The sequence below is a fragment of the Pangasianodon hypophthalmus genome, chromosome 16 (genome assembly GCF_027358585.1).
Source record: "Pangasianodon hypophthalmus isolate fPanHyp1 chromosome 16, fPanHyp1.pri, whole genome shotgun sequence".
Lineage (NCBI taxonomy): Eukaryota > Metazoa > Chordata > Actinopteri > Siluriformes > Pangasiidae > Pangasianodon > Pangasianodon hypophthalmus.
The window spans coordinates 23221263-23247774 of NC_069725.1; the positions used below are offsets into that span (position 1 = coordinate 23221263).

General features: G+C 41.1%; 3 protein-coding genes across 5 annotated transcripts; 2 read left to right on the plus strand and 1 right to left on the minus strand.

Annotated features, from left to right (window-relative positions):
- The first annotated feature begins 143 nt into the window (after positions 1–143).
- On the plus strand, positions 144–7286 carry tgm2a (transglutaminase 2, C polypeptide A). Of its 2 annotated transcripts, none has more exons than XM_053240576.1 (13): positions 144–222; positions 1479–1658; positions 1965–2204; positions 2363–2481; positions 3543–3665; positions 3831–4008; positions 4124–4253; positions 4422–4525; positions 4939–5181; positions 5297–5572; positions 5896–6056; positions 6220–6356; positions 6728–7286. In XM_053240576.1, exons 1-13 carry the CDS (start codon positions 213–215, stop codon positions 6873–6875), a joined length of 2049 nt encoding a protein of 682 aa, XP_053096551.1. In that variant the 5' UTR covers positions 144–212; the 3' UTR covers positions 6876–7286. The 2 variants fall into 2 exon arrangements, with proteins under 2 accessions (XP_053096551.1, XP_034167567.2); XM_034311676.2 differs by having other exon boundaries at positions 3537–3665; positions 6728–7285.
- A 901-nt stretch (positions 7287–8187) lies between these two features.
- rprd1b (regulation of nuclear pre-mRNA domain containing 1B) lies at positions 8188–14262 on the minus strand. 2 transcript variants are annotated; one of them, XM_053240577.1, is made up of 8 exons: positions 14125–14262; positions 13408–13704; positions 13008–13137; positions 12721–12860; positions 12150–12271; positions 11558–11684; positions 10632–10807; positions 8188–10047 (listed from the first exon to the last, which is right to left on the minus strand). In XM_053240577.1, the coding sequence occupies exons 2-8, from the start codon at positions 13556–13558 to the stop codon at positions 9898–9900; spliced, it is 996 nt and encodes a 331-aa protein (XP_053096552.1). In that variant the 5' UTR covers positions 13559–13704; positions 14125–14262; the 3' UTR covers positions 8188–9897. The 2 variants fall into 2 exon arrangements, with proteins under 2 accessions (XP_053096552.1, XP_026777150.1); XM_026921349.3 differs by having other exon boundaries at positions 12150–12274.
- A 164-nt stretch (positions 14263–14426) lies between these two features.
- Positions 14427–25175, plus strand: tti1 (TELO2 interacting protein 1). Its single transcript, XM_026921432.3, has 8 exons — positions 14427–14548; positions 15224–17558; positions 17676–17846; positions 18500–18648; positions 18912–19052; positions 19134–19338; positions 21389–21476; positions 22783–25175. The coding sequence occupies exons 2-8, from the start codon at positions 15248–15250 to the stop codon at positions 22994–22996; spliced, it is 3279 nt and encodes a 1092-aa protein (XP_026777233.3). The 5' UTR covers positions 14427–14548; positions 15224–15247; the 3' UTR covers positions 22997–25175.
- Positions 25176–26512: the final 1337 nt, after the last annotated feature.

Sequence of the window (26512 nt, forward strand, 5' to 3'; positions counted from 1 at the left end):
GTAAGTGTGCATCTGTTATATTCCTGTTAGGCCTCTGCTTGGCAGGAGCTGCCATAAATAAAGACATTTAAAGGTACCGTGCTATGGTAAAATTAGCTACACCATAAATAACCCTCTAGTGACCCTGGCAGTAGCTCACACACACACACACACACACACACACACACACACACGCATACACACACAGAGCCACAGCGTTACAAACTGAGAGTATGGATCAAGGTAAGGTGAAAAGACTTGAGCATTTTTATGGAGCTGGTTTTATAACTGTGCTAGAGCTTTGAAAAACCAGCAGAAAGGACACACTTCCGTTAAAATCTCACAGGATATACAATACGCTGAAGGTGGACCTCCAAGTGAAATCAGTCCACCACGGAGGAGCACCTCCAGTTTCATTTAAATGTAACATCATGGAAATAAATTTTTATAGTTGCTTTTTTCTGGTACCAGAAATATTGCATAAGTTCCATTAGATAGATCAAAATGTACAAAAATTTACATGACTGATTATAATGTAAATATTCAGTAATGTTGCATAATTGCAAAAAAAAAAAAAAACTATAAAAGAAAACACCAATTTATGCAACTATTTAATTGTTTGATTACTAAACAGACAATATGGATTTTTTTTTTAAATCACATTTGTCCATTTTTTACTTACTCTAATGCATGGTAGGACAGGATGGTCTTCAAGCTTATCCACAAAGAGCCGGTGTAGCTGCAGGCTTTCATTCCAACCAGGCAGGAGCCACAGCTGAATCCACTCGTGTAATCAGCTCATCTTTGTCTCCAATCAGCTGTCAGGTGCCTCCTATTCGGCTGGAATGAAAGCCTGCAGCCACACGGGCCCTTTGCGGAGGAGACTGAAGGCCCCTGTGGTAGGATGAAGGTGCACTAGTATATCATATTATATAAGTAACCTAGAATGTAAAAACATTGTTCGGATCTGTTAAATTAATTGTATATAACATTAAATATCAAGTATTCAAGTATGGCAAATATGCAAATAGTATACAAATAGCCAAGTATGCTAGTATTCAAGTATGCTTTGGCTCAGTAATTTGTACAGTTCATATGCTAGTCTGCTAGTAAGGTATGTAACTTGGCTAATATGCAGGTGTGCATGTGTATGCATAAAAGTATGCTAGACACAGCTTTACTCAGTAACACCATTTTGTACATAAGCAGTATGAGTATGCTAGTATGCAGACATAAATGTATATACTTGTACATAGTGTGTTAGTATGCTGGTGTGTAAGTTTGCTAGTATGCAAGTAGTCTAATATACAAAGACATTACTTGTAGCAGAAACATTGCACCACGTGTTTGCAAGCATTCAAGTGTGCTAGTATACAAGTGTGCAAATCAAATTCAGTTTGCAATTAGGCAAATGTGGAGGTATATGTGATAGTATGCTAGTGTGTGAGTGTGTTGGAATGCAAGTGCTAGCTCATCTCGATCTTCTGTGGCCCTCACAGTGCTGGAGATAGAGCGTGTTGATTTGGAGTGTACAGTGAACAATGGCGAACACCACACAGAGCTGAATGGAACGGACAGCCTGATCGTGAGGAGAGGTCAACCCTTTACCATCACTCTTTACTTACGAGCTGGCTCACACTTTCAACATGGAAGCAACATCAGCCTCATCACCACTACAGGTACCTCACTCACTCTCACTGGCTAGTTAGCATTATGAAAAATGAAATAATTAGTTATGCTAACTCTGCTTTACTAGCTTACATTTATGTAACTTTTGGTGTAGTATATTTAAAAGAAAGTGTGCTAGTATGCTATGCTATAGTTATCCTCGTAATTTACAGTACAAAGACACTGGTTTAATAATATACCATTTGTACACACAATATGCTAGTACGCAAGTGTGGAACTATGGTTGTATGAAACTGTGAATTACTTGTAGTTTTTGCTATATCACATTTAACCAGCATGTTTTGTTTTTTTTTCAGGCCCAGACCCCTCTGAGCTTTCAGACACTGCTGTCAAATTTGGACTCAGTAAATTTATATCAAAAGTCCGCTGGAGTGTGACAGCAATGTTAGCATCTGAGAACAGCGTATCACTCACGATTGGCTCTCCCCCTGATGCCCCCATCGGGCTATACCAACTTGCCCTCGAGCAGGTCAGCAAAGAAGTAATGGAAGTCAGTTTGGGCCAGTTTGTGCTGCTCTATAACCCCTGGTGCAAGAGTAAGATATCATAGTTGCTTTGTTGAAACTATATCATAAAGCATCTTGCATTTTACACTCTTTGGTTTGGTAGAATGGTTTATTAGCCTGCCCCAGACATAAAATTTACTTTAAGGTGGTGGAACAACAGGGTAACTCTCTCATTATGGCTGTAACAGGAGACTCTGTGTATTTGGCGAGTGAAGCTGAGAGACAGGAATATGTCCTGTCTCAGGATGGACTGATCTACCGTGGAAAGCCCAAACACATCAGTACACTTCCATGGACCTTTGGACAGGTATCGAGTCTCCTTATTTTGAGTAGTAGTGTATATATACTACTGAGTAGTGTATTTAAATGATCTCTACCTAAAGTACCTATTGTTTTAGATTTTCCAAGAAACTTTGCCATTACAAGGCAAACAAGGTTAACATACAGTAGAAGGATCCATGCACATAATCCAACCATGCAAGCAGGGGTCATAACCAAAAACTATACAGAGTTGCCAGTTTATTAAATACAGATCTCAACTCAATTGAGCAGCTATGGGAGCTCTCCGTCACCATCATCAGAATACAATCTGAGGCAATATCTTTGGAAAAAAGGTGTTCATCCCTCAAGTAGAATTCAAGACCAAGGTGCATTGAAGCTGTTCTGGTGGCTTTTGGTGGCCCAACCCTTACTTAACATGCTTATTTTGGATTTTCCTTTAATTTCCTAACTATATGTATAAACAAGGTGCCAGAAATTGTCCACTGTGGACTTTTGAGGATTGGTGAATATGTAGATGGTTTTGGAATGAACAACATGAATCTGAGAAGCTATCCAGTTCGATGTGAATAGTAATGGCTGCTGGTGGTAGTGTGATGAGACCCAAAGAAGAATGTCTGAAAAAGCCATGTTATCCCTTGATGGCTGCAATTTATCTGCACACTGATGGATACTATCAGTTTGGTAATGTCTCAAAGCACTACTGAATTAGGAAGTGGTTCCAGGAATATGCTCAGTCCCCAGATCTCAACCCTCTTGACCGTCTTTGGGATGTAAGGTTTAATTCATTCCTAGGTGATTTCATGGTGTTATGGAAGCCAAATGAGGCCAAACACACAACTGGGTAGATGTATCTAATAAACTGGCAATTCTGGATTTGGCATGCCAGCTGAGGAACAGATTACCTATTGTATCAGTCAGCCCAAAATGATTCATTATACCAGTGTCTAAGTAGAATGGGACTTAGTATTATCTTGAAAAATTTCAGCATTCATTAGTTCAAGATAAAGGAGTTCAAGACCTTGTTGATCGAGAACCTTCTTAAACATGAATACCAAAACATACCGTACTGTCAATGTGCAGTTTGAGCCTGGTATTCTAGACATCTGTCTGAGAATTTTGGATGAAAACCCGAAGCATTTGGAAGACCCAGCGCAGGACTGTTCAGACAGGAGAAGCCCTGTCTATGTGACCCGAGTCATCAGTGCCATGGTGAGCAGCATCCAGGCAACCAAACATCACTCAACATCTTATTTTAGAATTTAGATTATGGGGCAGTTTAAACCCAAATTGTGAGATCAGCCCATCCACCAGATAAATTTATGATTAATAATGGAGTATCACATTAAATGCCATATTTCTCTCTGCCTGGATCAGATAAACAGTAACGATGATAACGGTGTTCTGGTGGGGAACTGGTCAGGAGATTATGAGGACGGCATCAAACCCACTAAATGGACGGACAGCGGTGCCATTTTACACCAGTGGAACGAACAGAACTGCACAGGAGTGCGATACGGCCAGTGCTGGGTGTTTGCTGCTGTGGCGTGCTCAGGTCATTAAAACACCTTCACTTAATGCACCAGTATACCAACTTTAGCCGTAACACAGGGGCAACCAACGATTTGGAGCTAACTATCCCTCTTGGTGAAACATCTTGTTGTGTGTAGTGTCCAGGGCGCTGGGCATCCCCTGCCGAGTGGTCACCAACTACGAATCAGCTCATGACACAAACTGCAACCTGCTCATTGAACGATTTTACAACGAGCTTGATGAGGATATAAGTGATGACTCCATATGGTGAGATTTTGACAGTTTTCAAAGATTAAACAAAGCTTTGCTTTTCTGATTTTCTTTTTTTTTATTATAGCATGTAGTCTTCTAATCTTTTGGAAGCACATTAAACTAGTGTTTGCCTAAATTCAGATTATTTCCACTCAGTATCTCATGTTTGCATCATCTGTGCAGGAACTTCCATGTATGGGTGGAGAGTTGGATGACGCGTCCCGACCTTGGGCTCGGCTACGAGGGCTGGCAGGCCAGTGATCCCACGCCACAGGAAACAAGTGACGGTAGGTATTCTTAGTTTAATAAGATCAGTGAACATTCATTCATCTTCAGGAGTGGATACAAAGACTATTCTGGGAACACTTGGCTTGAGGCAGAAATACACCCTGGATGGGACTGTAGTCCATCATAGAGCACAATGCACACACGTTCTTACAATCACCCATACCTACAGGGAATTCAGAAATCCACCTAACTGAACCAGGGAACCTGGAGCTGTGAGGCAGCAACGCCACCTGCTGTACTACAGTGCCCTACTGTCTACAATATTAATAACAATATTTAATAATAATAAGAAGAAGAATGAATATACTGTGTAAAATTGTCTCCAGGCTAATCTATTCATCGGTAAACTCTGTTCTATTCTAAATCGAATGCATTGTGCTCAGTTTGGTTCCTTTCCTCTTTGCTCGATCAGGAGTGCACTGCTGTGGTCCGGTCCCTGTGAGAGCAGTGAAGGAAGGCGACCTGAGCGTAAAGTATGACGCTCCATTTGTTTACGCCGAGGTGAATGCAGATGTGGTGGAATACATCGTCCTGAGTGATGACAAAGTGGTAAAAGTAGGAGGATCGGCTACTCATGTGGGTCAGTGCATCAGCACCAAGGCAGTGGGCACAGATGAGAGAGAGGACATCACACATCTTTACAAATACCCTGAAGGTAAGATGGACGTGCTGGAGTGCATATTTCAGAGAGGACGTGATTTTCAAATCCCAGGACTTCCAGACTACCACTATTGAGCCTTGGAAAAATGATAAGCATAGATCCTTTGCAGGTTCTGAAGAGGAGAGGCAGGTGTTTGAGAAGGCCAACCACATAAACCGGCTAATCCAGAATGAGGAAGAGCTTGGCCTGTATGTGAAGATCAAACTGAGCCCTGATATGATGGTGGGTTCAGACTTTGACGTGTATGCACAGGTCAAAAACAACACAGACTCCCCGAAGAAGTGCCGTCTGATGTTTTACGCCCAGGCTGTGTCCTATAACGGCAAACTTGGGGAGACATGCGGCCTGACGGAGCTCAGTGAGATTAACCTGGCCCCAATGGAGGGTAAGAGTGGACTATTCCCCCCCATCTAGTAACTGGCTAGAAAAAAGTTCATTTGAAGGTCCAATAAGTGCAAACAATAGCCAAAGTATATATAATTGCCTTCATAAAAGAATCATTCTGGAGGCATCTCTACTGTAGCAATCTTCGATTTTAGCAATCTTGTTGTCAGTATCCTCAAATTCAGGTCCAAACTGTGCCTAACAATGCTGTCTCACTAGAATGCTGCCTTCCAATTGCAATGCAATGTTGTTATGCTAATATTTAATATTGATGCATTCACAACAACGAAGTGCAACTGAGTCTATTCCCATGTTGCATTTCAGGAAGTAAGGCAACACTTTGCCTACGATATTCAGAGTATGGAAAAGCCATAACTCAAGACAGGATGATCAAACTGGTTGCTCTGCTTATCGACTTACAGACCAAGGAGTTCCAGAGAGCAACAAAGACCATAGTACTGGAAAGCCCGTCCATCATCATCCTGGTACGGACAACACATTATTTCCAGATCTTAAAGTAATGAAACCAAAGAATGTCTCCTAAATCAGACACGGGCGTTCCTCATTAACTGGCAACTCAATGTTTGAGGGTTGTCAGGCGAAATTAATGCACCTTCAATGACTAATGCGAATCTGATTCCTCTGTAGGTTCTCGAGGATCCTAAAGTAGGCCAGCCTGTTTTGGTTGATGTGACTCTGCAGAATCCTCTGCCTGAATCACTGGAAAACTGCATCTTCTCTTTACACGGAGCCAACCTGACAGACGGCACGGCCATCACTAAAGAGTAGGTTGTAAATGCGTAGTCGTGAACAGCTCTGTCGCACTGTGTGCGAGAGATTCTTCATAGCTGATGAAGGCACAATTAGGGTTTTTTGGAGTATAGTACTTTATAGTTTTAATAGCATTACTTGAAATGGAAACGGTTCAATTATAGATTAGAAACTCCAGTATTGAAATCAGTCGATTTGTGAATTGGCACAACAGCCCATAATACTGAAGCTTATGATCTCTGGCCAAGACTTCATTAATGCAAAATTCAGTTTTTTTGCTTTTGGTACACAAGTTTTGCAAGGTTAATTTCTCATTTGTATTGTTGTTAAATCCCTGGATAACCTTATAAAGGCACATCTTTCTGTTTTATTTTTTCCCCCTCAGTGTTGGGACAGTCGGCCCTGAGGATCTCGCCACTGCTGAGCTCGAGTTCACACCCACGGCTTCAGGAAGACGGAAACTAGTGATAGACTTCTCATCTGATAAACTGAGCAACATCCATGGATACACTAACATAACTATCGAAGAATAAATGCTTTCGTTCGTCACTGACCAAACTGATTCTTATTCACTCAGCGTGATGGGCCAGACAGACGAGTTTACACTTCGCAGTTTCTTGGTAACATGACGAGCTACGTTATTTTTGTCCTATTAACGTCGAGAGAAAAAAGAGGTTGCTGAGGGAACGACTATTTATAGCTACTATAACGTAAGTGAGGACAGAAACGAATCTTCCTTTTTCACAACAATATATGCAACTATAAATGGATAAGTATTACGTCGTTCTTTACAAATTTTTTAAAATGGAACTGTTAGCAAACTGCTGTGGTATAACCAGAATTAAACACAGACACTACCCTGTTCTTGATTATTTTTCTATAATAGTACAAGAGTATTTTGGCTAATGGCTAGCTGTGGGAATGTTACAGAAGGTACTCTAACTTTAAAATAAATCACTGACCGCACCTTTAACCTTACTTCCTTCTTCCTAAGATAGTCCAGCTTCAGAGGACACCTATGAGCACAAAAAGGAAAAACTGAAGATGGAAAGAAGCATCTGTTGATTTCAGCTTTCATGAGTAACGTAACTGAATAGGAAAATATTTGTGAGCAAAAACAGAGCTGCCTTTGTGAAAACCAGGCAGTTGTTTATCCAATCGGAACACACTAATCACCTTTGGAAAAAAAGAAACAGAAACGGTTTCTTAAGTTAAGATCTGCTGTTAATGTTCTCTCCAACATGTCACCAATTATCAGCTCAAATTCTGAAAAAATACTGCTTTCTGATTGGCCACTTTGGGGACATATCTTTCAGCGACAAACAATGAAATGCACCTGCCTTTAAAAAGAGAAAAAAGTGCATACAGTAGATACACTTATTCACATGAATATCAACCACAGCGTGGAGTCAGTAGCCTATACTAGGACTGGGTGATACGAGTGAAAATATCATTTTCATCTTTTCTATTCTCACCACAAAAAAAAAAAAAGGGAACGACTGAATTTTTTGGCACATTAGAGGCAAAATATAGTCATATGGAGCTTCTTTCAGGGGGAAAAAGTTGTCAGTCTGCCATGGTGTCATATTTGGTGTCATTTGAAAGCTAATGTAGCTGATAAGTAATGGAATTCTATGTCTCACAAAATCTTTTCTAATACATACCAAAATCAATGTACTATGTAAAATAGTATAGTACATTCAGTATAGAAATATATTATCATCCACTTCACTTCTAGCTTTTCAGCACAATTCCCCCTTCATACTTCGTAAGGCAGAGACTAAGCAGAAAAATACTATATTGTGCTAAGCCACTCTTGTAACGTTACAGCATTCAGCTACAAGGTGAAGTTTTGTTAATGTTTATTGATTCCAGGAAACCACACTGTGTCCAAGAACTCAAATTTTCTGTAAGGAGAAACTTGTGTGAATTGGATTTTTTTTTTTTTTTTTGCTGAACTATTACTAATATTTAAGACAAAAGTTTCATATGTACTAACAAGTAATGGAAATCTATGCCACGTTTTCTAATAAATACATAGCCAAATCAACGCATTAGGTATTATGCATCAGCTAAACTTCCAATATCAAACTTTCAGAGGTGAAAGAAAAAAAAAAAAGAAGATTGTAGCTGACAGATGGCTGCTGTCATAAACGTTCCAGGGTTAAGCTACACTGTGATGTTTAGTTCAGATTTATAGATTACAGGAAGTTACACTGTATCATGGTTTGAGGAAACATATTTCCATATTTCCGTTCTTAGTTTTTGTCGTTCCAGTTCAAGAAAACATCCAAAATGTCTTGGCTGATAAGTAATGGAAGTCTATAATCACCCAAAATCTTTAAAAAATAACACCAAAATCAATGGGTTATATAACACAGTACAGTATATTCAGTACAGAAATACTGTCTATTAGCATCTACATCACTTCTAGCTTTCAAGTGCAATTACATCTTCAAACTTTGGGAGGCGGAGCCTGTCCAAAATGGCTGCCTTCGTAACGTTAAAGCAATGTTCCAGCATTCAGCAACAGGGTGAAGTTCAGTTTATGTTTATGGATTACAGGAAGTCACACTGTATCCGAGAACTGTACGTGGTTTGAGGAAGATATTTACAGAAAGCATTTTGGGTGAGACCGACTTCCGTTACTTCTCGTAGCTCCATCTGGCGTAAGAGGAAACTTGTGTAAATTTGACCATTTGCCAAAGTATTACTATTTCGTTAACAGAGTGTCATAAGTACTAACAAGTAATAGAAGTCTGTCACCCAAAAGCTTTTCTAATCAATACACCTCCAAATCAATGCACCAGGTAAAACAGTATAACATACATTATTCAAGATGGCCGCCCTCATAACGTTCATGTTTTACAGATTACAGAAAGTCACAGTGCGTCATGGTTTGAGGAAAAATTTTGGTTCAGATAGATTTCCATTGCTTATTATAGCTCCAAAAGGAGCAAACATCAGAAACCACACGCGTCATGGCTGATCGGCTACGTTTAGAAACTTGTTTAAATTTGATTTTTTTATGAACTATTACTATTTCTTTAACACAAAAGGTTCATATGTACGAGCTATACTTCTCCAAAGAAGGTTCAGGATTGTGATAACACCACACTCGGAGTATATCGCCCAGTCCTAATTAGTGCCAATCCAACCTGATGATGAGGGTCTGTCACTTAGCTGTTTATTTCATTTATTTCAGCTACCTAGTCTGTATAACTGTGCAAATGAAAAAAAAAAGGGGAAAAAAAAAAAAAAGCAAGCCATACAGACACCTCATGGGATTATTAATAAGTAAATAAAGCCAAATCACACCCTAAAACAGTAAAACTAAAAAAACAAAAACCCAAAAATATTCTAATAATGATAAGACAGCAGAGTCACGTTCACGTTCGCTGTGTTGGTGAAAACTCAGCAGAAATTTTTTTGTTCTTCTAAAATCCGAACACAAAGGCCAGAGGGTGAGGATTTGGCCTGGTATCAGCTGATCGGCTGGTGATGGTGGAATCAGAGTCCAGACTGAGGATGGAGGGATGAAGAGAGAAGAACTGATCAGTCAGTGGAGAAGAGATCTCCCGCCGAGGGCAGCGGTGCCAGTCCTCCGGTGACGCTGGGCAGGAGCGAGAGGTCGGGCAGGCTCTGGATGTGAGACTTGAGCTCTTTGCGCACCTGAGTGACTCGCGCCAGCTTCTGCTTGTACTCCTGTAACACCACAACCGCACAATTTCATTTTGCTGAATTCTGGATTCTGATTGGTCAGAAGATGTTAATGAAGTGCCTTAATCGTTTCCATAGTAACAGCTCATAGTGGTGAGTGATAACAGGATCTAATGTGTTTTCGCAGATGTTCCACAACATTAAAATGTAACTATGAACGGATAAAAAGCATGATGTTCTTTAATAAATGGAAAATTGTAATTGGTGTGGTGTAAGAGGAATAAAACACACCACTGTAAATAAATTTAACCTCAATACTTAATAATTCACAGTTCTTCTGTTATGGGTTTTTATTTCACAACGTCACTCCTTCTTAAAATTCAGCTCATCACAAAGAGAAATTAATTTCTTGTTTTTTGAGCAAAAAAAATGTAAAATGTTACACGTACACATTAGAAGACAACCAGATCCTGATACAGTGTGTCTCTTGTGGGCGTGGTTTTGATGGTAGCCATATTGTACAGGCTAGTGTACAAACCCCTGTTTAGACTCTGTGTGTGTGTGTGTGTGTGTGTGTGTGTGTGTGTGTGTGTGTGCTTTATAAAGCGCAGCATGACAGGATGCTGTACCTCGAGTTTTTTCTCCCTCTCGCTCAGCGCCTCCTTCTGGCTGTTGATGTATTCGGTGAGCATGCGGGCCAGCTGTCTGCGGTCCTCCAGCTCGGCCGCCAGTCTCCCGTTGTACTCAGCCAGCAGCAGACACGCTTCATCCACCGTCTTAGATAGCTTATCTGCTGCCTCCTTATCTGCACATCAAAAACACGATACTTAATACAACAAAGACTGAGAGCAAGTCATGCTCATTAGCTACGTGTGTAACGTACCGACAGATAAACAGCCTGGAATGATGAACGCATGATTTTAGCCGTTAGTGCATTTTAATGACAGAGGAACAGAGGATCCAGAGCAGCAAATAAATCAAAAAAGTAATATTCTTAATCCCATTACACGGAGATTAATCAACAGAGAGTGGAATGATATGTAATATTTATGTAGGTTAATAATTATCTGGGGAAAAAAGCCTTAGGGGGGAAAAAAGACATAACTCATTTTTTAACCCTATTTAATTAGAAATAAAAAAAGATGGTTTTTAGTAATAAATGTATATTAATAAAAATTAAGTCAAATAAAAATAAAAATCCTATAATTTATAATAAACAAATAACTAAATGTATGAATAAATAAATAAATGATGAATGATGAAATAACACTAATAAAGGCTGTTTTCTGTTTATTTCAAATGATATATATAGCAAAGCAAAAATGACCTTCATCACGTCTCTTACTTTCATTATCATTTTAGCCAATATTTTACAGATCTACTCTGAAATGACTAAAAAATATACAGCTCACTCCTCTGTGTTCTCTGTGGCGTTTCTGTTTTGTTTTTTCACTCTTGATATCTGATTTGCATGTGGGTGTGAGCACAGGATTACAAAATGCTGGCCTGATATCACACACAATCAATGTAAAACAGTCTTATTTCCGAGCCTGACCTGTGATCTTCTCCAGCAGAGAGACGTCCTGCACTTCCTGAGGCAGAGAGGCGATCTTCTGGCGCACCGTGGCGTCGCCGGACGCAGCGTTCTCCAGATCCTGCAGGGCTTTAACCAGCTCCTCCGTCTGTCCCAAAACATGAAAACATTTCAGTTGTGTTTCTAATTATTACTTCATCAAGCCAGGTACATTAGAAGACTTTTAAAGAGAAAAAGAAAATTTACATCTCACCCAAAAATTTCCATAAATTTTAGGGACCAAACCACATCTGGATTTTTGCTGAAGTGGAATAGGACACAGTGTGATTTACTGTAATCTATAAAAACTAACTAAATGTCACTGTAAAACTGAATGTTGTAATATTATGAGGCGGCCATCTAAGTTAACCAGAGTCACTTTTTTGCTTAATGTAGACTTGACCCATGTATTAATGCATTAAGTTTTTGGGTGAGACCTTTTTGGGTGATTTCCTGTTAGATACGTTAGCCTTGTAGTGAACGTCAGACGTTAAACATGTCCGATCTTATCGATTACATTTGTAATAAGTGGAAAGTGTGTGCATCTGATTTTTCGTCAAAATGACGTGTGTACCAGCTGTGGGCCGGTGGCGTCTGTCTCGTGCGGAGAATATTGAGCCCTGTAATCATCGTCATCATCTTCCTCTTCCTCTTCCTGAACCTTCTGGAACGTTCTTTTCAACCCCTTCTTCTCATCTGCTACAAAACACAAAATGAGTCACTATTGATAACATCTAGTGAAAGGAGGCGTGGCCTATGTTTCTGTCAGTCCTAGTGAAAGGAGGAGTGGCCTCTGTCAGTCCTAGTGAAAGGAGGAGTGGCCTCTGTCAGACCTAGTGAAAGAGACATGGCTTGTGTGTCTGTGAGTTAAAGTGGGCGTGGCTTCTCCGAGTGCATGAACTTTAATTCTGATGTTCAGTGCTGTTCAAAGTTTGCATCTTTGACTGTTTCAAACTTCAGGCTGTTTTTTTAAAGTACTTATTTACTCATGTTTAAAATTTAGAACTGTCAAATCTGACTTCTTGCTTATAGCACTAAAATTTTTATAGCAAATTTTAAATTGGTATAAGTGACAGAATTGTAATATTGGTCAGTTGTAGATGAATACACATGACAGTACGTATAGCGTGAGTGTGTGAACCAACCTGCAGCTTTGTGTCTGGGGCTGTTGGAGTCCTCGATGGCCAGTTTGAGCTGCTGGATGAAATCTGCGCGGTAGAGACTGCGCTCCTGCCAGATGTTCAACAGCCTCTCCATGTGCTTCCTGCAGCTCTGATCTGTTTCTCTACACACACATAGATGTATGCATATACACACACAGGGCTGAGGATGAGGCTTTAAAGGAGGAATTTGAGGTTGAATAGTGAAAGATGGACAGAGATGAGAAGTGGAAAACAGACTTTCCTTCCCACAAACACCAGGACACACTAACCTCGCTACATGTGAGCAGGCATCAACGAGGACGCCTTCAAAATCCCGCGTGAACTCGGGTCCTTTCTTCTTGCTGTTCTGAATGACGTCGTTGGCGAGGTAAAGGAAGGTCAGCTTCCGGCTGCTTTTGGCTGAGAAACATGCAAAAGACAGAAATCTCAAATCACACGTTTACATCTTATTAAACACTGAGTGTTTTATTCCTTACACAAAAACATCTTATTTGTAAGTACGGCTTATCTTTGTAAGGACGGACTTACAGACTGGGATTTTTCAAGCCTGACAGAGGGTTTAAGATCAGGACTGTACCAAAGGCATCACTACACTTTACTACACTGACCACAAGTGCAGTTTACGAGGCAGTACAAATATTAGGGAGATTATACAATATGGATCCTTACCTTTTTTCAGCTCTTTATGCCACACACGGACGATGGCGCCTGAATGTTTGCGGTGGTGTATGATCCACAGCGACAGCGTCTGAACGCTCTGCTGCGAGTTACTCAGCTCGGACAGCTTCTTCTCCAATGCAGACTCAGAAAACGACGACATGATGACGTGAAATGCTAAACCGGAGAGCCAAATACAACCAGGGGAACCTCTGGGTCTGATTGCTCAGCGGCGGTGTTAATACATGACGTGGCTGGATGAATGAATGAACCTTCGGCTTTGCTTGAAGATCTGATAGTTAGCTGAACCTAGGAGACATGAGGAAGGTTTAGTAGGAGTAAAAAACACGTTGTAATCATGCAGCACAAATAATCAATTAGAGACAGAGTTAGGATGTTAAATGTTTACAGATGAACTGTGAAGTGTCTGGATTATTAACTGGATTATTGCAAATGTGCTTACTGATAATCCTTAAGGTTTGGCCCGATCCCAAATGCGACCCTACTTCCTGTATAAGTGCACTACACAGGATAAGTGCTAACAGTTTCTACGCCCTACTTAGTGCACTTATGTGCTCAAAAGTAAGTGATTTGGGATTCAGCCCAAGTGTGAAGTGTGATGCACATTTTGACATTCGCCTTGTTACCTGACAAAACACACCACACCATGCACCGAGCAGCACAAAACATCTCAAACATGTCAAATATGTATTTCTAATAGCAGCTAACCTTTTTTATGGAGTCCAGGAGAGTTTTTCCCGCTAGCAAGGAGAGCTAGCTAAGTTAGCAAAGATGGCCGGTGTGGAGTTTGTCCACTTCACGTCCGAAAAAACAGTTTTAATTTTGCTCCCTCCACTTCGTAAGCTATAAACGTTGTCGCAAACTAGTGTATAATTTTGCAAATCCTGTCCTGTGGTGTATAATGTGTCGCTAACGCGTTCACTGTTTGGTAGGAAAACGCATTTTTATATCGCAAACGCTCACTGGCTGGGTAAACAAACACACGGAGCTCGTCGCGTCTCGATGACGTCGACATCAACGCGACGCTATGCAGACCAGTGCTTGAAACGTGTGATAGGTCTGTTTCTGTTTTACGGCACGGAAAATGATTTAAATCGCTCTGTGATGGTTACATAGACATGCTGGACTGAAGGTAAAATGTGGTATTGTTATTTCTCTTTCTTTATGTACAGTAAAGCTAGCAAATTAGTGTTAGCTGTCATTCTGAAAGAGGTCCATCACATACAGTATAACATACTGAAATGTTGTTTCATTACGTCAGTGAAGACTGGTGAGTTTAAAGCGGTGTTTCAGAGGGTTGTGTACATGTCTCTTAGTGTTATGGACATCAGTAGGACAGTAAATATACTGTATAAAATAGTTTTGGAGATATTCTGGTTTTAGTTTTATAGCTTGTCACTTACAGAAAAACACTGACAGCTTTTTTTGATGACTCTTCCTGTACTCGTCTTGTGTTCGTCCAATGAAATGCTCTCTAGAACTGGGGCGGGTCTTTCTCTACAATACCAACTTGTGTTTTTAGCTGTGCACCTTCCCCGCACACTGTTCCTTTTTCCAACTAGAGTTAGGGCGATATGACAGAAATATCACATCACGATTCTTGAAGGCATTTCTATACACGATATGTATCATGATATAAGTTTGCTCACAAAATGTCAGCAATACAGTAGCACTTTTTTGCAATTGTAAAGATTAAGTACAAAATTTTAGCATTCAATCAGCTAGTCCCTAATGCAGCATACCTTAAACTTTGAGTGTCTTAAGTCTGTATTGTATAATTTTTGACTGTTGATTCATTATCTCATAGATTTAATCTGTTCACTCATGGAGGATGGCTGATCATCAGATCGACGACCCAAAGATTGCGTTCGCTTACCTGCGGCCCTCCTGCGTCCTACTGACCAAAGAGCCTACCCTGTCCAATATAGAGGCTCTGAACGGCCATCTGCATGCTGTTAGCGATGGAGTCCTCCAGCTGCTTCAGGATTATGTCCTCTTCCCTCTCCGCTTTGTCCTCAAGACCCCTGGGGCCAAGCGAGAGGGCGTCGTGCAAGCTGTTATGGACGCCCTGACCTACGTTCTGGAAAAGACCTGTATCCAGAACTGGGAATCTCTACGTGACCTCTTTTCTGAGCTTTGCCTTTGCCTCTGCTCTCCAAATGACCCCGGAAAGCCTGCTCCGTTATCAGAGGAGCTGAAGTTAGCGGTGCTACGATGTCTGGATGCTCTCATGCATTCTGCGTATGGAGATGTGGTGTTCAGGTTGTACGAGCCTGTGATGCTTCCTGGACTGGGAGCCGCTGTATCGCTGTTCTTGGCTCTGGCAGAGCAAGAGAAAGCAAGAGGCGTTCAGGCCGCAGCATTGAAGTGCCTCCTGTCTCTTTTCCTGCAGTGTGACTGTGAACGAACGCATGTAGAACCAGACGAAGAGGAAAGAAACTTGCTTGGAAATACGCTGGCTTCATTCTTACCAGGAATCACTCGAGCTTTGAGTCACGTGATTAGTGGAGACGTGAGACAAGGGCACGCGGTTACGGTGAAAGCCGTGAGGGTTTGGTACACCACAGTTGGCCTGGTTATGGATGACAAACAGCTTCAGAACGACAGCACCGTGAGTGCGGAGTCACCCGAGTTGGGGAGGATCGGAGAGCTGGTGGTGAAAAGAACTCCATCTTGGAGTAAGTCCACATCTAAAAGACTTGCTTTGGCGCTGCAGAAAGTGATCTCTTACACCACAGCACACCAACATTGGAGAGTGAGATTGGAACTGGTCAATCTGTCAGATCATCTTCTTATGCAGTGTAGCAAATCTTTATCTGAATGCATTGGTCCTCTTCTAGAGGCTTTGGTTGGTGCAGTCAATGATGAGGAACCTCGAGTTAAAGAGCGGTGTTCAGCAGTACTGGCTGAGGTAGCTAGAAGAAACCAAGCTACAGGAGGTCAAGCTTTAACCGACGTCCTGTCTGAAAACTTGCATAGCTTGGCATCTTCTCTACCTCGGCTAATGAGAACGACGGATGACAAGCGCAAACTGTTTATTCTCACTGTCTTTCTGGGGTACCTGAAGATTCTCGGTCCTCAAGTGGATTTGGTCCTGACGTCAGCAGTTCATCTTCAGCGTATCTCCAAAGCGTTAATGCAGGTGCTTGAGTTGGATGTGACAGACGTCAGGATCGTAGAGGAAAGAAGTTTTGCACCATTATCTGACTTGGTACCTGATGCTCCCAAAGTGCAGCACCAGAGGAAATACTTTCTTTATTTTACAGACGACAAGATCTTCTCAGCGTTGAAACAGATATGCCGGATGCTGGGTCGCTATGGAAATCTTTATTTACTGGTGGACCACTTCCTGGAGCTCTACAAGGAGTCCTCGGTTTATCGCAAACAAGCTGCTCTGGTGCTCAATGAGGTTATCAGTGGGGCAGCAGGAGTAGGGATGGAAACAGACATTTTGAGAACAGTGGACCATTCTGAGAGTTCCATCATAAGTCACGAGGACCTGAAATGTGCGATCACTTCCATTATTGAGGAATACATCAGTTTGAATAACTGGCATCTCACCACTGTAATGGACGACTCGGATGATGAACAGCAGGAGAAGCGTCATTCTGCAGTCCTCTCTATTTTAAGCAGGTCTGACGGAAACGGACACCAGCTCACCCCAACCTTCAGTTCCAAAACTCCAACGTTCTACCAGCTGAACAGCAACATTTGGCAGATCTGTATCCAGCTGGAAGGGATCGGCTCTTTCGCTTTAGCTCTGGGCTCTGACTTCCGCCTGCTTCTGATGACCTCACTCTACCCAGTGCTGGAGAAGGCAGGAGATACTTCGCTACTGGTCAGCCAATCAGCTCTCAGCACCATGCACAGCCTTTGCGTGGCTTGCAATTACAGCTCGCCCAAGGAGCTGGTGATCAGCAATGCAGACTACCTACTGAACGATGTCTCCCTGAACCTGAGCAGACCCAGCGTTCACCCTCACGCCCCGCGAGTCCTCGCCGTCATGTTCGCTCATTCGGATGCCGCTCTGCTGCCCCTAGTGGCCGACGTGGTGCAGGACGTGCTCACGGCCCTGGATCTGAGCTACGACCAGAGATCACGGCAGTTCTGTGTAGTCCTGCATTCACTAATGAAGGCACTGGGTGAGCGGTCTTTATCTTAGAAACATCTTCACACCTTTAACCTATCTGTGCTTGTAACGTACACGCATGTTCCCACGCGTGTCCGTAAATCACGTGATATCTCGTCTTTTACTGCAGTAAGGTGGTTTAACACCAGTACTACAGACCGCAGGCAGACTTCCACTTCCACACACACCACAACTCCCGAGACGCTGAAGCTTCGCCAGTTTCTGTTGGATTACAGAAAGCAGAAGGAGCTGGCGGAGGGGATCGGCGCCGAGGAGGAGGAGGAGGAGTCACGTGATGCAGGTAAGAGCGATTTATATGCTAATCTTACACGGTTGTCTATCATATTTATTTATTTGTTTGTTTGTTTGCCTGTCACAGATGTTTCATGCATCTCTTTACCTGTTATTCTAATATTGCTGTATTTATTTATTTTATTGTTATTATTTATGTGTGTATGCATTTGTTTATTTGTTTGTTTGTTTAACACGCTGTTTCATACATCGCATCACCTGCTAATTAAAGATTGTTGTCTAGCTTATTTATTTATTTGTTTGTTTGTTTGTTTATCGAAGCTGCCTCATATATCTCATCACCTGTTCATTTAACATTTGTGACTATTTTATTTTATTACGCTTATTTTAATTTTAAATTTGTTTATTTATTTGTTTGTTTTATTTTAGCTTATTTATCAAAGCTGTTTTATACTTCCACACACTTCCACATTGTCAGCTGCTAATTTGAAATTGTTGTCTTTCTTTTTTTATTTATTGCATTTTTTAAATTTGTTTGTTTATGCTATCTTGTTTATCTTATTTACATATTTATTCGTGCTATCTTATTTACAGTCAGGCATGTTGTTTACATCAACACAAACGTCAACGGCAGCAGATATAACACAAGCATGCTGTTTAACATTTCAAGGTGTGTGTGCTGTGGTGTTCCTCGGTTTACAGAAACACCTCCTGAGGTAAAGGAGGAAGAGGAGGAGGAGGAAGACCCTGACGTGAAACCAGAACTGCCCTTGCACGTGTCTCTCGCTAAAGACGTGATGGAGCGCTGCGTTCACCTGCTGTCTCACCCCAGCATGGGAGTACGACTAAAGGTAGAGTACAGAACAACCGTTAAAGAACATTAAACCTCAGCGCTGGTCAATTCTAGATTCTGATTGGTCAGAAGGTGTTGAAGGTGTTAATAATTAAAAGCAGCTGGGACGTTCCGCAACATTAAACGTAACTGTAAATGGATAAAAAGTATGACGTGTCATTCTTTAATAAATAATAAAAAAAAACATAATCATTGGTAAATTGATGTGATATAGGAGGAATAAGTGTGTGTGTGTGTGTGTGTGTGTGTGTTTGCTTGCAGGTGTTGGACATTGTAGAGCTGTGTGTGTCTGTGCTGTGTGAGATGGAGAATGAGCTCTTACCCATGGTGCACCGCTGCTGGCCATCTCTTCTCCAGCGCCTCACCAATGATGACCCGCTCGCAATACCCCGAGCTTTCAGGGTACGAAACCGTGTGTGTGTGTGTGTGTGTGTGTAAAATGTTGTAATGTGTATATGTACACTTATCTCTCTCTCTTTGTAGGTGTTGTGTGTGTTGGGAGAGACGTGTGGTGATTTCCTGAGGAAGCGAGTGTCTAAAGAGGTCCTGCCCCGGCTCACGTCATCACTTTCACGCCAGGCTGAGACGAGCGCTCGCTCCGGTCCGACGTACACACACACACTCGCATACAAGCTGCAGCTGGCCGTGCTACAGGGACTCGGACCTCTGTGTGTGCGTCTCGACCTGGGTAAGGCGTGGCCTCTGTGAATGTCGGTCCCAGTGACTGAGAAGGAGGCGTGGCCTCTGTGAATGTCGGTCCCAGTGACTGAGAAGGAGGCGTGGCCTCTGAATGCCAGTCCCAGTGAAGAAGGAGGCGTGGCCTCTGTGAATGTCAGTCCCAGTGAAGAAGGAGAAGGAGGCGTGGCCTCTGTGAATGTTGGTCCCAGTGACTGAGAAGGAGGCGTGGCCTCTGTGAATTTCAGTCGCAGTGAAGAAGGAGAAGGAGGCGTGGCCTCTGTGAATGTCGGTCCCAGTGAAAGAGAAGGAGGCGTGGCCTCTGTGAATGTCAGTCCCAGTGAAAGAGAAGGAGGCGTGGCCTCTGTGAAATTGATTTATTTATTTTAGTTTATTAGAAAGCACCTGTAATCTTTTCACTGCTGCAGTGATGTCATCACTCCACTAGATGGCAGACTCGTATCGCTGCTCAAACAAACCTCAGTACAGCTGCAGTGATCGCTGCCTGTGCATCTCAATGTGAAGCACGACACACACACACACACACTCGTCCCCCAGGTGTCTCCTCACTCTGGGGCACAGATGTCAGGGGCTCTCACATCTCAAAACAACACACACACACACACTCAAACACACACACAAACAGAGTTCGATGTGGGAGAAAGATAAGAGTGAGAGAGATTAGAAGTAGGAGATGAAGAGATGATCAGAAGGCTCTTGAAAGCGAGCGTCTCACTGAAATGGCCTGGAGCCAGTGGAGGAATGAGTTGTTTTCCCGGAACGGTCCATAATGAATTTTAATTCCTGACCTCTGGAGACATCAGCTCACTTTCAGCGCTTTGTTTCGCCGGAGGAAAAGGCGGGACGGTGTTAAAATGCCGTAATGAGCAGCTGAGATGAGCTGAGGGGGAGCAGACCACCAGAATGTGTGGGAGGCTTGGAAAAGTGTGTGTGTGTGTGTGTGTGTGTGTGTGTGTGAATATTCACAGTTTCAGCTCATAATGCTGGGCCTCAGCTCAGAGAATACTGAAAGGTTAGACACACAAAGAGAGTGGGAGGTTTAAAGGAATAAAATGAAGGCCAACAGTGAAAAGGACATAATGTTTCCTTTTTTGGCGCAAATGTAGTCCATTAGACACGTTTCGCTTCTTTACCCTGCGTTCATACTAGCGTACGACGTACATGTACGACATGAAGCTGTGACATTTCAGCTGAGATTCTATGGAAATTAGATACGATGCTGTAAAGTGACAAAGCTAACGAAACTTGAATGAATCCTCGGATGCGAGTGTGGTCCGACGTTTCTTCAGTTCCCATGGAAATGTATCGTAGTATGACTTTTTTGTCATATCGCCCATCCTTAATCTAATATCATGATACATAACATGTAGCCTGTAGATGCCTGTAAATATGATGATATGATATTTTTGTCATATTGCACAACCCCTAATTTAGGACACACAAACATTTTTTTTGTCGTCACTTTGGAGGAAGGCAGCGAGAGATAAGTTGGACAGCTGGATTAGGCCATTAAGCAATTATCGTGATATGAAAATTTAATATCGGCACAAGCCTGGTGAATTGGGATATGACAATCTTTAATTAAATTTGACCAAATGATTAGCGGACTCATTATCTAAGTCAGAGATTAATGAGAAGCGTCTCCGTGGGAAAGAGACTCGTCTCGCGTGCCTCACCAGTCGCAGAACAGTTACACATCGAGTCCAGTTCTCTGTTCTTTATAACGTCTTTATAAATGTTTAGTAGGATTTTGTAACATTAATGTAGCGTTGTTATTGTTGCGTGTAGTCATTTATTCAGTGTTTAGCTGCACAGAGGACGCTTTTAACGTTAACATTAAGCATTAGCATTCATGTTGATGAACATGACATTGTAATTTCCAATAAAATGGTCAGAATTCAATTTCGAAAAAAAGTTTCGATCTCATTAGAAGCTAGCGTAGGTTTTAGCATCAATAAACAACTGTTTCTAATCTGATTAATAACACTGAAAACCTGTTCCTGTTATTAGACATATAATTGTGTGTGTGTGTGTGTTTGCAGTGGACTCGGATCTGGACCGTATCTCTGAGGCCTGTCTCCCCTACCTGAGCTGCAGACAGCCAATCAGATTACAGGAAGCTTGCCTCAGGTAACCTGTTTAAGTCTCCCGACTCAACTTCCTTTCATTTCAGTAGTTTTTTTTTTTTCCAGACACACAGACTGCTGTGAGCGAGAGAGAGAGAGAGAGAGAGAGAGAGAGAGAGAGAGATGAACAAGATTCCTATTGGAATTTCGACGCTGCCTCGTTGCCATTTCGGTTTTAGGAGGCTGAATATGCATCACCTCGAACGACCTTCTTTAGATCCGTCATATTTATTAATTACGGATTTTTAGTTCATTCACTCAGTGCCGTTACATACGCCTCATTCACCCCTGTGAAATATCTGGAATATTCTACAAGTCATATGTTTTACAGGAAGTTGCATCATCCGACGTTCCTGAAGATCACAGGAAGAAGAAAAGTCTCATTCATTTTTCTTTATTTTCACTGTTATTGACTGACCAAGGCTCTTTATCAATGCAAATTATAGATTAAAAAAGTAAATCATTCATTAAAAAGACAAAAATTTTCAGTAAGTCCTAATTTTAAGAACGTCCTTAATGTCCTCATGTCATTAGCATGGATGCTAGTTAAGCATATTTTCTGTATTTGCTAATTCTCTGCTAAAAGAAATCAACATTTTTACTTTAAGAGCTAAACGGAGCCTGCCAGCAAGAAAACCTTGTAAAAATGTGATTTTGTTAGCTGAGATTGCTGGCTAAACATTATTTTCAAAGGTTAAATGCATGTCTTCTTAGATTCAGTGTTGAAACAAAAACATTAAAAAGATTTTTTAGTGTTACGAGGGAGTTTAACGGCCTAAATGGCACCACAATCATGGGAAAAAAACAACTAGCAGGACTGGCAGGATGCGAATAGATGTTGTATATTTCAAGGAATATGTGCAGGAAGTGAGTTATGAACATTCTACAAATTTTAAACGCAATGTCAAGGCTATGATTATCCAAACTATATATATATATATATATATATATATATATATATATATATATATATATATATATATATATATATATATATATATATGTAATTTGGATAATCATAGCCTTGACAATGCGTACAAATGTAAGGGGGAAAAAAGTCTTTTGTTTCTGTTGTAAAATGAATTCCAGTGTTGGTTGTTGGATGTTAAGCTAAGCTATAGATCTATAGATGCTAGAGTAAGTTTAGCTAGCTTCAAATAAAATGAAAATCAAATCAAAAGAATTAAATTACTGCTTCAGTAATAATTACTGTTATATATTTTACAAGGTGCGTTCCTTCATCTGTCACACGTTTGTCTTTTTTTTCCTGCTCTGATCTCTGGGTTTGTCGTTATTTCTTTTCCCCTCAGTGTTTTCCGACACGTGATGCAGCTGGACCCGGACTCGTGCTGGTTCACCCTGAGCGAGCTGTGCTGTCCCGTAGCGTACGAGCCGCCTCACACACTCCTGTTCCCCGTGAAGCTGAGCGGGATGGGCCGAGCGAGGAACGACTACACACACAACGTCCTCACACTGCTGCGTGAACTCGAGCCAGATCATCACGACAACACTGATTACAAGTGACTGATGGTGAAGAAGACGCTTTATTCAGGATGTTGACGTCGGGCTGATTGATATGGCGCAAATATGGTATCGCGATACTTGAAGACATTTTCACAACGCACGATACACAGTCATGATGTTTAGTGCTACATTTCAAAAACCAAATATATTCCATGATATTTTTATTTAAAAAAGGGAAGATGTTAATTAGTTTCCTATGACAAGTTCCTAAGTGCTTTATTCCTCTTATGCCACAGCAATTTGCCAACACTTACAAGTTTTATTCATGTTTTTATTCAGAGCAACATGTTGTACTTTTGATCTGTTTATAGTTAGCGTAAACTCCTCTGTCCTAAAGACTTTCCCGTTACGGATAACTGACACTGGAGACTCCTTCCTTAAATGTTAAATAAACATCTCCTTACAGAAATCATCACCATATCAATAATCACACACACTTTTTTTTAAAATCAGTCCTGTGAATGAGCTGTTACCGTAGAAACGATAGCGTATTAGAACGGGCGCATTCATATAAACCTGTGTGTGCTGCTGTTACGGAAAACTAATCAACACCTTCTGACCAATCAGAGTCCAGAATTCAAGAGCGCTGTGGTATAACTAGACTTGAACATCAGGAAAAAAAAACAAGTGGCATGATTTATAACAGTATTGACATTCTGCTGCCCTGTGCTAATGTGGCTAATAATAATGAATCTGCTGAGGAAGCTAATGATAACCTGTTATCACGATTCACTGAGTGATGTTAGTAATTTTAGCAGTTCCAAGTACCTTTAAGTACCTTTTGCATTTAGTTTCTCAAAATGGCTCCCTAGTCTCTATAAGTGCACTATATAGAGTATATTCCCTACATAGTGTGCACCTGGGAGGCGTTTGGGATTTAGCCATTAGCCCCAGGTGATGAAAGGGAAAGTATGTTGCTTGTATAAATACTAATATTTTGTCCAACTCTACGAATGTACAATTTACAATAAACGTGTGAATTCTTTGTGTCTCTTTATTTATTTCTATCTCACAGCGTCACTATCAGTGTTCAGAGCGACTGGTTGTGTTCAGTGACCGTGCTCGGCACCCGTGTGGCCTCTGAAGCGTCTCCTCTTGACATCTTAATGCATGTTTTAGCCGCAGGCAAAGAAGTCTGCCTCGTGCACTTTGTGTTGGCGTGCTAGCTCTTTATCTGCCACTATTTATCCTGCTGCCAAACCCGACGGCTCGACCATTACTCATAAAGGGCGGTCGGGCTAGCACGTTCCTCTCGAGCGTGACTGATAAGCCAGTGCGCTAGCTTCATTATGCTCGGGTTCGACTCAGTGGCATGGCGGCCATGTGACTGATTAACGGCCATTAAGGACAACAAAACAGCTGTGGTGACAGGACGACAGAGGAAAGTGTCGATTAAGCAGGTGGTGAGGATCATGAGCATATGATTAGCGCCGAGTGTCACCTTTTACTGCCGGGTTTCTGTGAAGATTAAACAAACTACAAGATGCGTTCGTTTGACTTCTGGAAATAATCGACTTCAGAGCGCTAACAGTACAGTAACAGATATGTTCACCACCCATTTTAAATTGAATCCAACTCGACAGTGTAGTTTAACCCGAGACTACGTTGTATGTGTTCATTCTTGACTACAAGGTTCCAGTGGATTCCTCGCACCACTTTATTTCTGCCATACACATGCAGGGTAAAATAAATGAGGCCCCAGAAGGATTTTTTTTAGCAGTGTGAAGGCAGATTAAGCACATACGCTGCTCCTGGAGATACAGCACTAGCTCTAATCCATCTTAATTGATCCAGCTGATTAAGGTCTACAGGAGCATCAGAGCCAGTAGAGTTGGCCATTAATTCTGTACACTCACTTCTAACAGCTAGCAAATGAAGCCTGTGGCCTAATCGTAGCAGGAATGCCTAGTTAAATCAAATCTTAGCTGATTTTGAGAAATGTCCAACGATGCTAATCCTTTCTTACAAGACTGAGTCATTATTTTTGAGTGTTGCCAAAGTGTAGTGACTTTCAAAATGGCTACGTGTTGATCTGTCTTGTTGTGTAGCTAGCTACAAGTAATGATGCTACTAGCTTAAATGTTTTGCTGTGCTATTTTCAGAATTAATGACGGTTTTTCATGAACTAGCTACTTTTTTCTACAAGTGGTAATGTAGTGTGAACTAGCTAGCTTTATTTCCAGAAACAATCTGAATAGTTGTTAGCGCATTTTTAAGGCTTCTTACTAAGAGTGGTTTACAAATAGAAAAGCTAAATGTCTTTTTTATGACACCCTCAAAACATTTTTGAGCGATTTTTTAGAGTTGCACACTAAAATGAGGGAATGTAGTGCAGAGGTGCTAATATTGTTAACCAGACATTTCCAGCAGACAGAGATAAAAAACAAAACAGAAATAAACCATAGCGTATGTCCGTGGATGGGATGCCGCCATGCTGACAGCATAAATGTTAAAAAAAATGATAAACAGCACAATTTATGTTGTGATTTTACTGAACAGAGAGAACACAGGCCCGCGCTTTTGTTTTCTACTGCCTCACAAAACCTGAGGCGAACTCATGGACAAAATTCACCTAGAAAAAGTTGGATTGAAGTGAAAGTAACAGCTACCAGAAACAAATCCCACGTCCGGCATCCTTTCCCCTTCAGTGAGTTTGATTTTATTTAGTTGACCACTGCTTTACATGAGAAAGCAGAAAAGCGTAGTTTTCAAAGATCTCCCATATTGTCATAGTTAAAAATCAGAAATGCTATGGCTAAACTGTAAATATTGGCACCTCTGTAGTGTACAGCAATCTTCTGCTAGCTAGTTTTTGACATTAAGGGAAAAAAAAAACAATTGTGAAGCAAACGTCTGGGTTTGATCATAAGTAATTATTTGATTTCTTAGTTTTAGTTTCATCTTTGTTTTTTTTTTTTGTTTTTTTTTTTTTACATAAAAACAGATCACACTGTTCTCTGTGGGTTTTTTCGGCATGTACTTCCAATTTCCAGGAATTTGAAATTTGAATGAGACGTTCACCTAGAAGCAAAATTAATTGCTTTTCCTGCACTTTTTCAATCCAAATGTTTTTTTTTTATTTGCCAAGCAAATTTTATTTATTCATTCAACTGACTTTGAATATGTGATAAATGCAACTTTAAAAAATCGTATAATTACAGAAACTCAGTGTATAATGTTTTGTTTTATTTGATAAAAGCATACATTTAAGATGAAACCAATACTTTGGAGGATATTCAAACACTGTTTTTTTTGGGTTTTTTTTTACATTTATCTCTTACAAAACCAAAAAGCATAAAAAAAACAATCCAGAAATGAGAGCTTCATATATAGATATACATTTAAATCATGGACAAATAACAGAAAAACTGAATATATTACAACATCCTGAACATCCACATCCATCCAATCAGCTCCCAGTGTCTGAGCCACAGCTGACAGGCTTTAATAATTGAAAACTCTATTTTATTTACCATCTGAGTGGATGATTAGGGGTTATAGGAGTCAGGTGGATAA

What these genes read in the sequence shown, in the direction of transcription:
- tgm2a (XM_034311676.2), top strand. An exon ending in GCCACAGGAAACAAGTGACG is followed by an intron (nt 4,526 to 4,938) that starts GTAGGTATTCTT and finishes TTGCTCGATCAG; the next exon opens with GAGTGCACTGCTGTGGTCCG. An exon ending in GGCACGGCCATCACTAAAGA is followed by an intron (nt 6,357 to 6,727) that starts GTAGGTTGTAAA and finishes TTTCCCCCTCAG; the next exon opens with TGTTGGGACAGTCGGCCCTG.
- rprd1b (XM_026921349.3), bottom strand. Translation starts at nt 13,558, where the DNA reads ATGTCGTCGTTTTCTGAGTCTGCATTGGAGAAGAAGCTGTCCGAGCTG. An exon ending in GCATAAAGAGCTGAAAAAAG is followed by an intron (nt 13,138 to 13,407) that starts GTAAGGATCCAT and finishes CATGTTTCTCAG; the next exon opens with CCAAAAGCAGCCGGAAGCTG. An exon ending in ACGCCACCGGCCCACAGCTG is followed by an intron (nt 11,685 to 12,149) that starts GTACACACGTCA and finishes GTTTTGGGACAG; the next exon opens with ACGGAGGAGCTGGTTAAAGC.
- tti1 (XM_026921432.3), top strand. Translation starts at nt 15,248, where the DNA reads ATGGCTGATCATCAGATCGACGACCCAAAGATTGCGTTCGCTTACCTG. An exon ending in GCATGGGAGTACGACTAAAG is followed by an intron (nt 18,649 to 18,911) that starts GTAGAGTACAGA and finishes GTTTGCTTGCAG; the next exon opens with GTGTTGGACATTGTAGAGCT. An exon ending in TTACAGGAAGCTTGCCTCAG is followed by an intron (nt 21,477 to 22,782) that starts GTAACCTGTTTA and finishes TTTTCCCCTCAG; the next exon opens with TGTTTTCCGACACGTGATGC.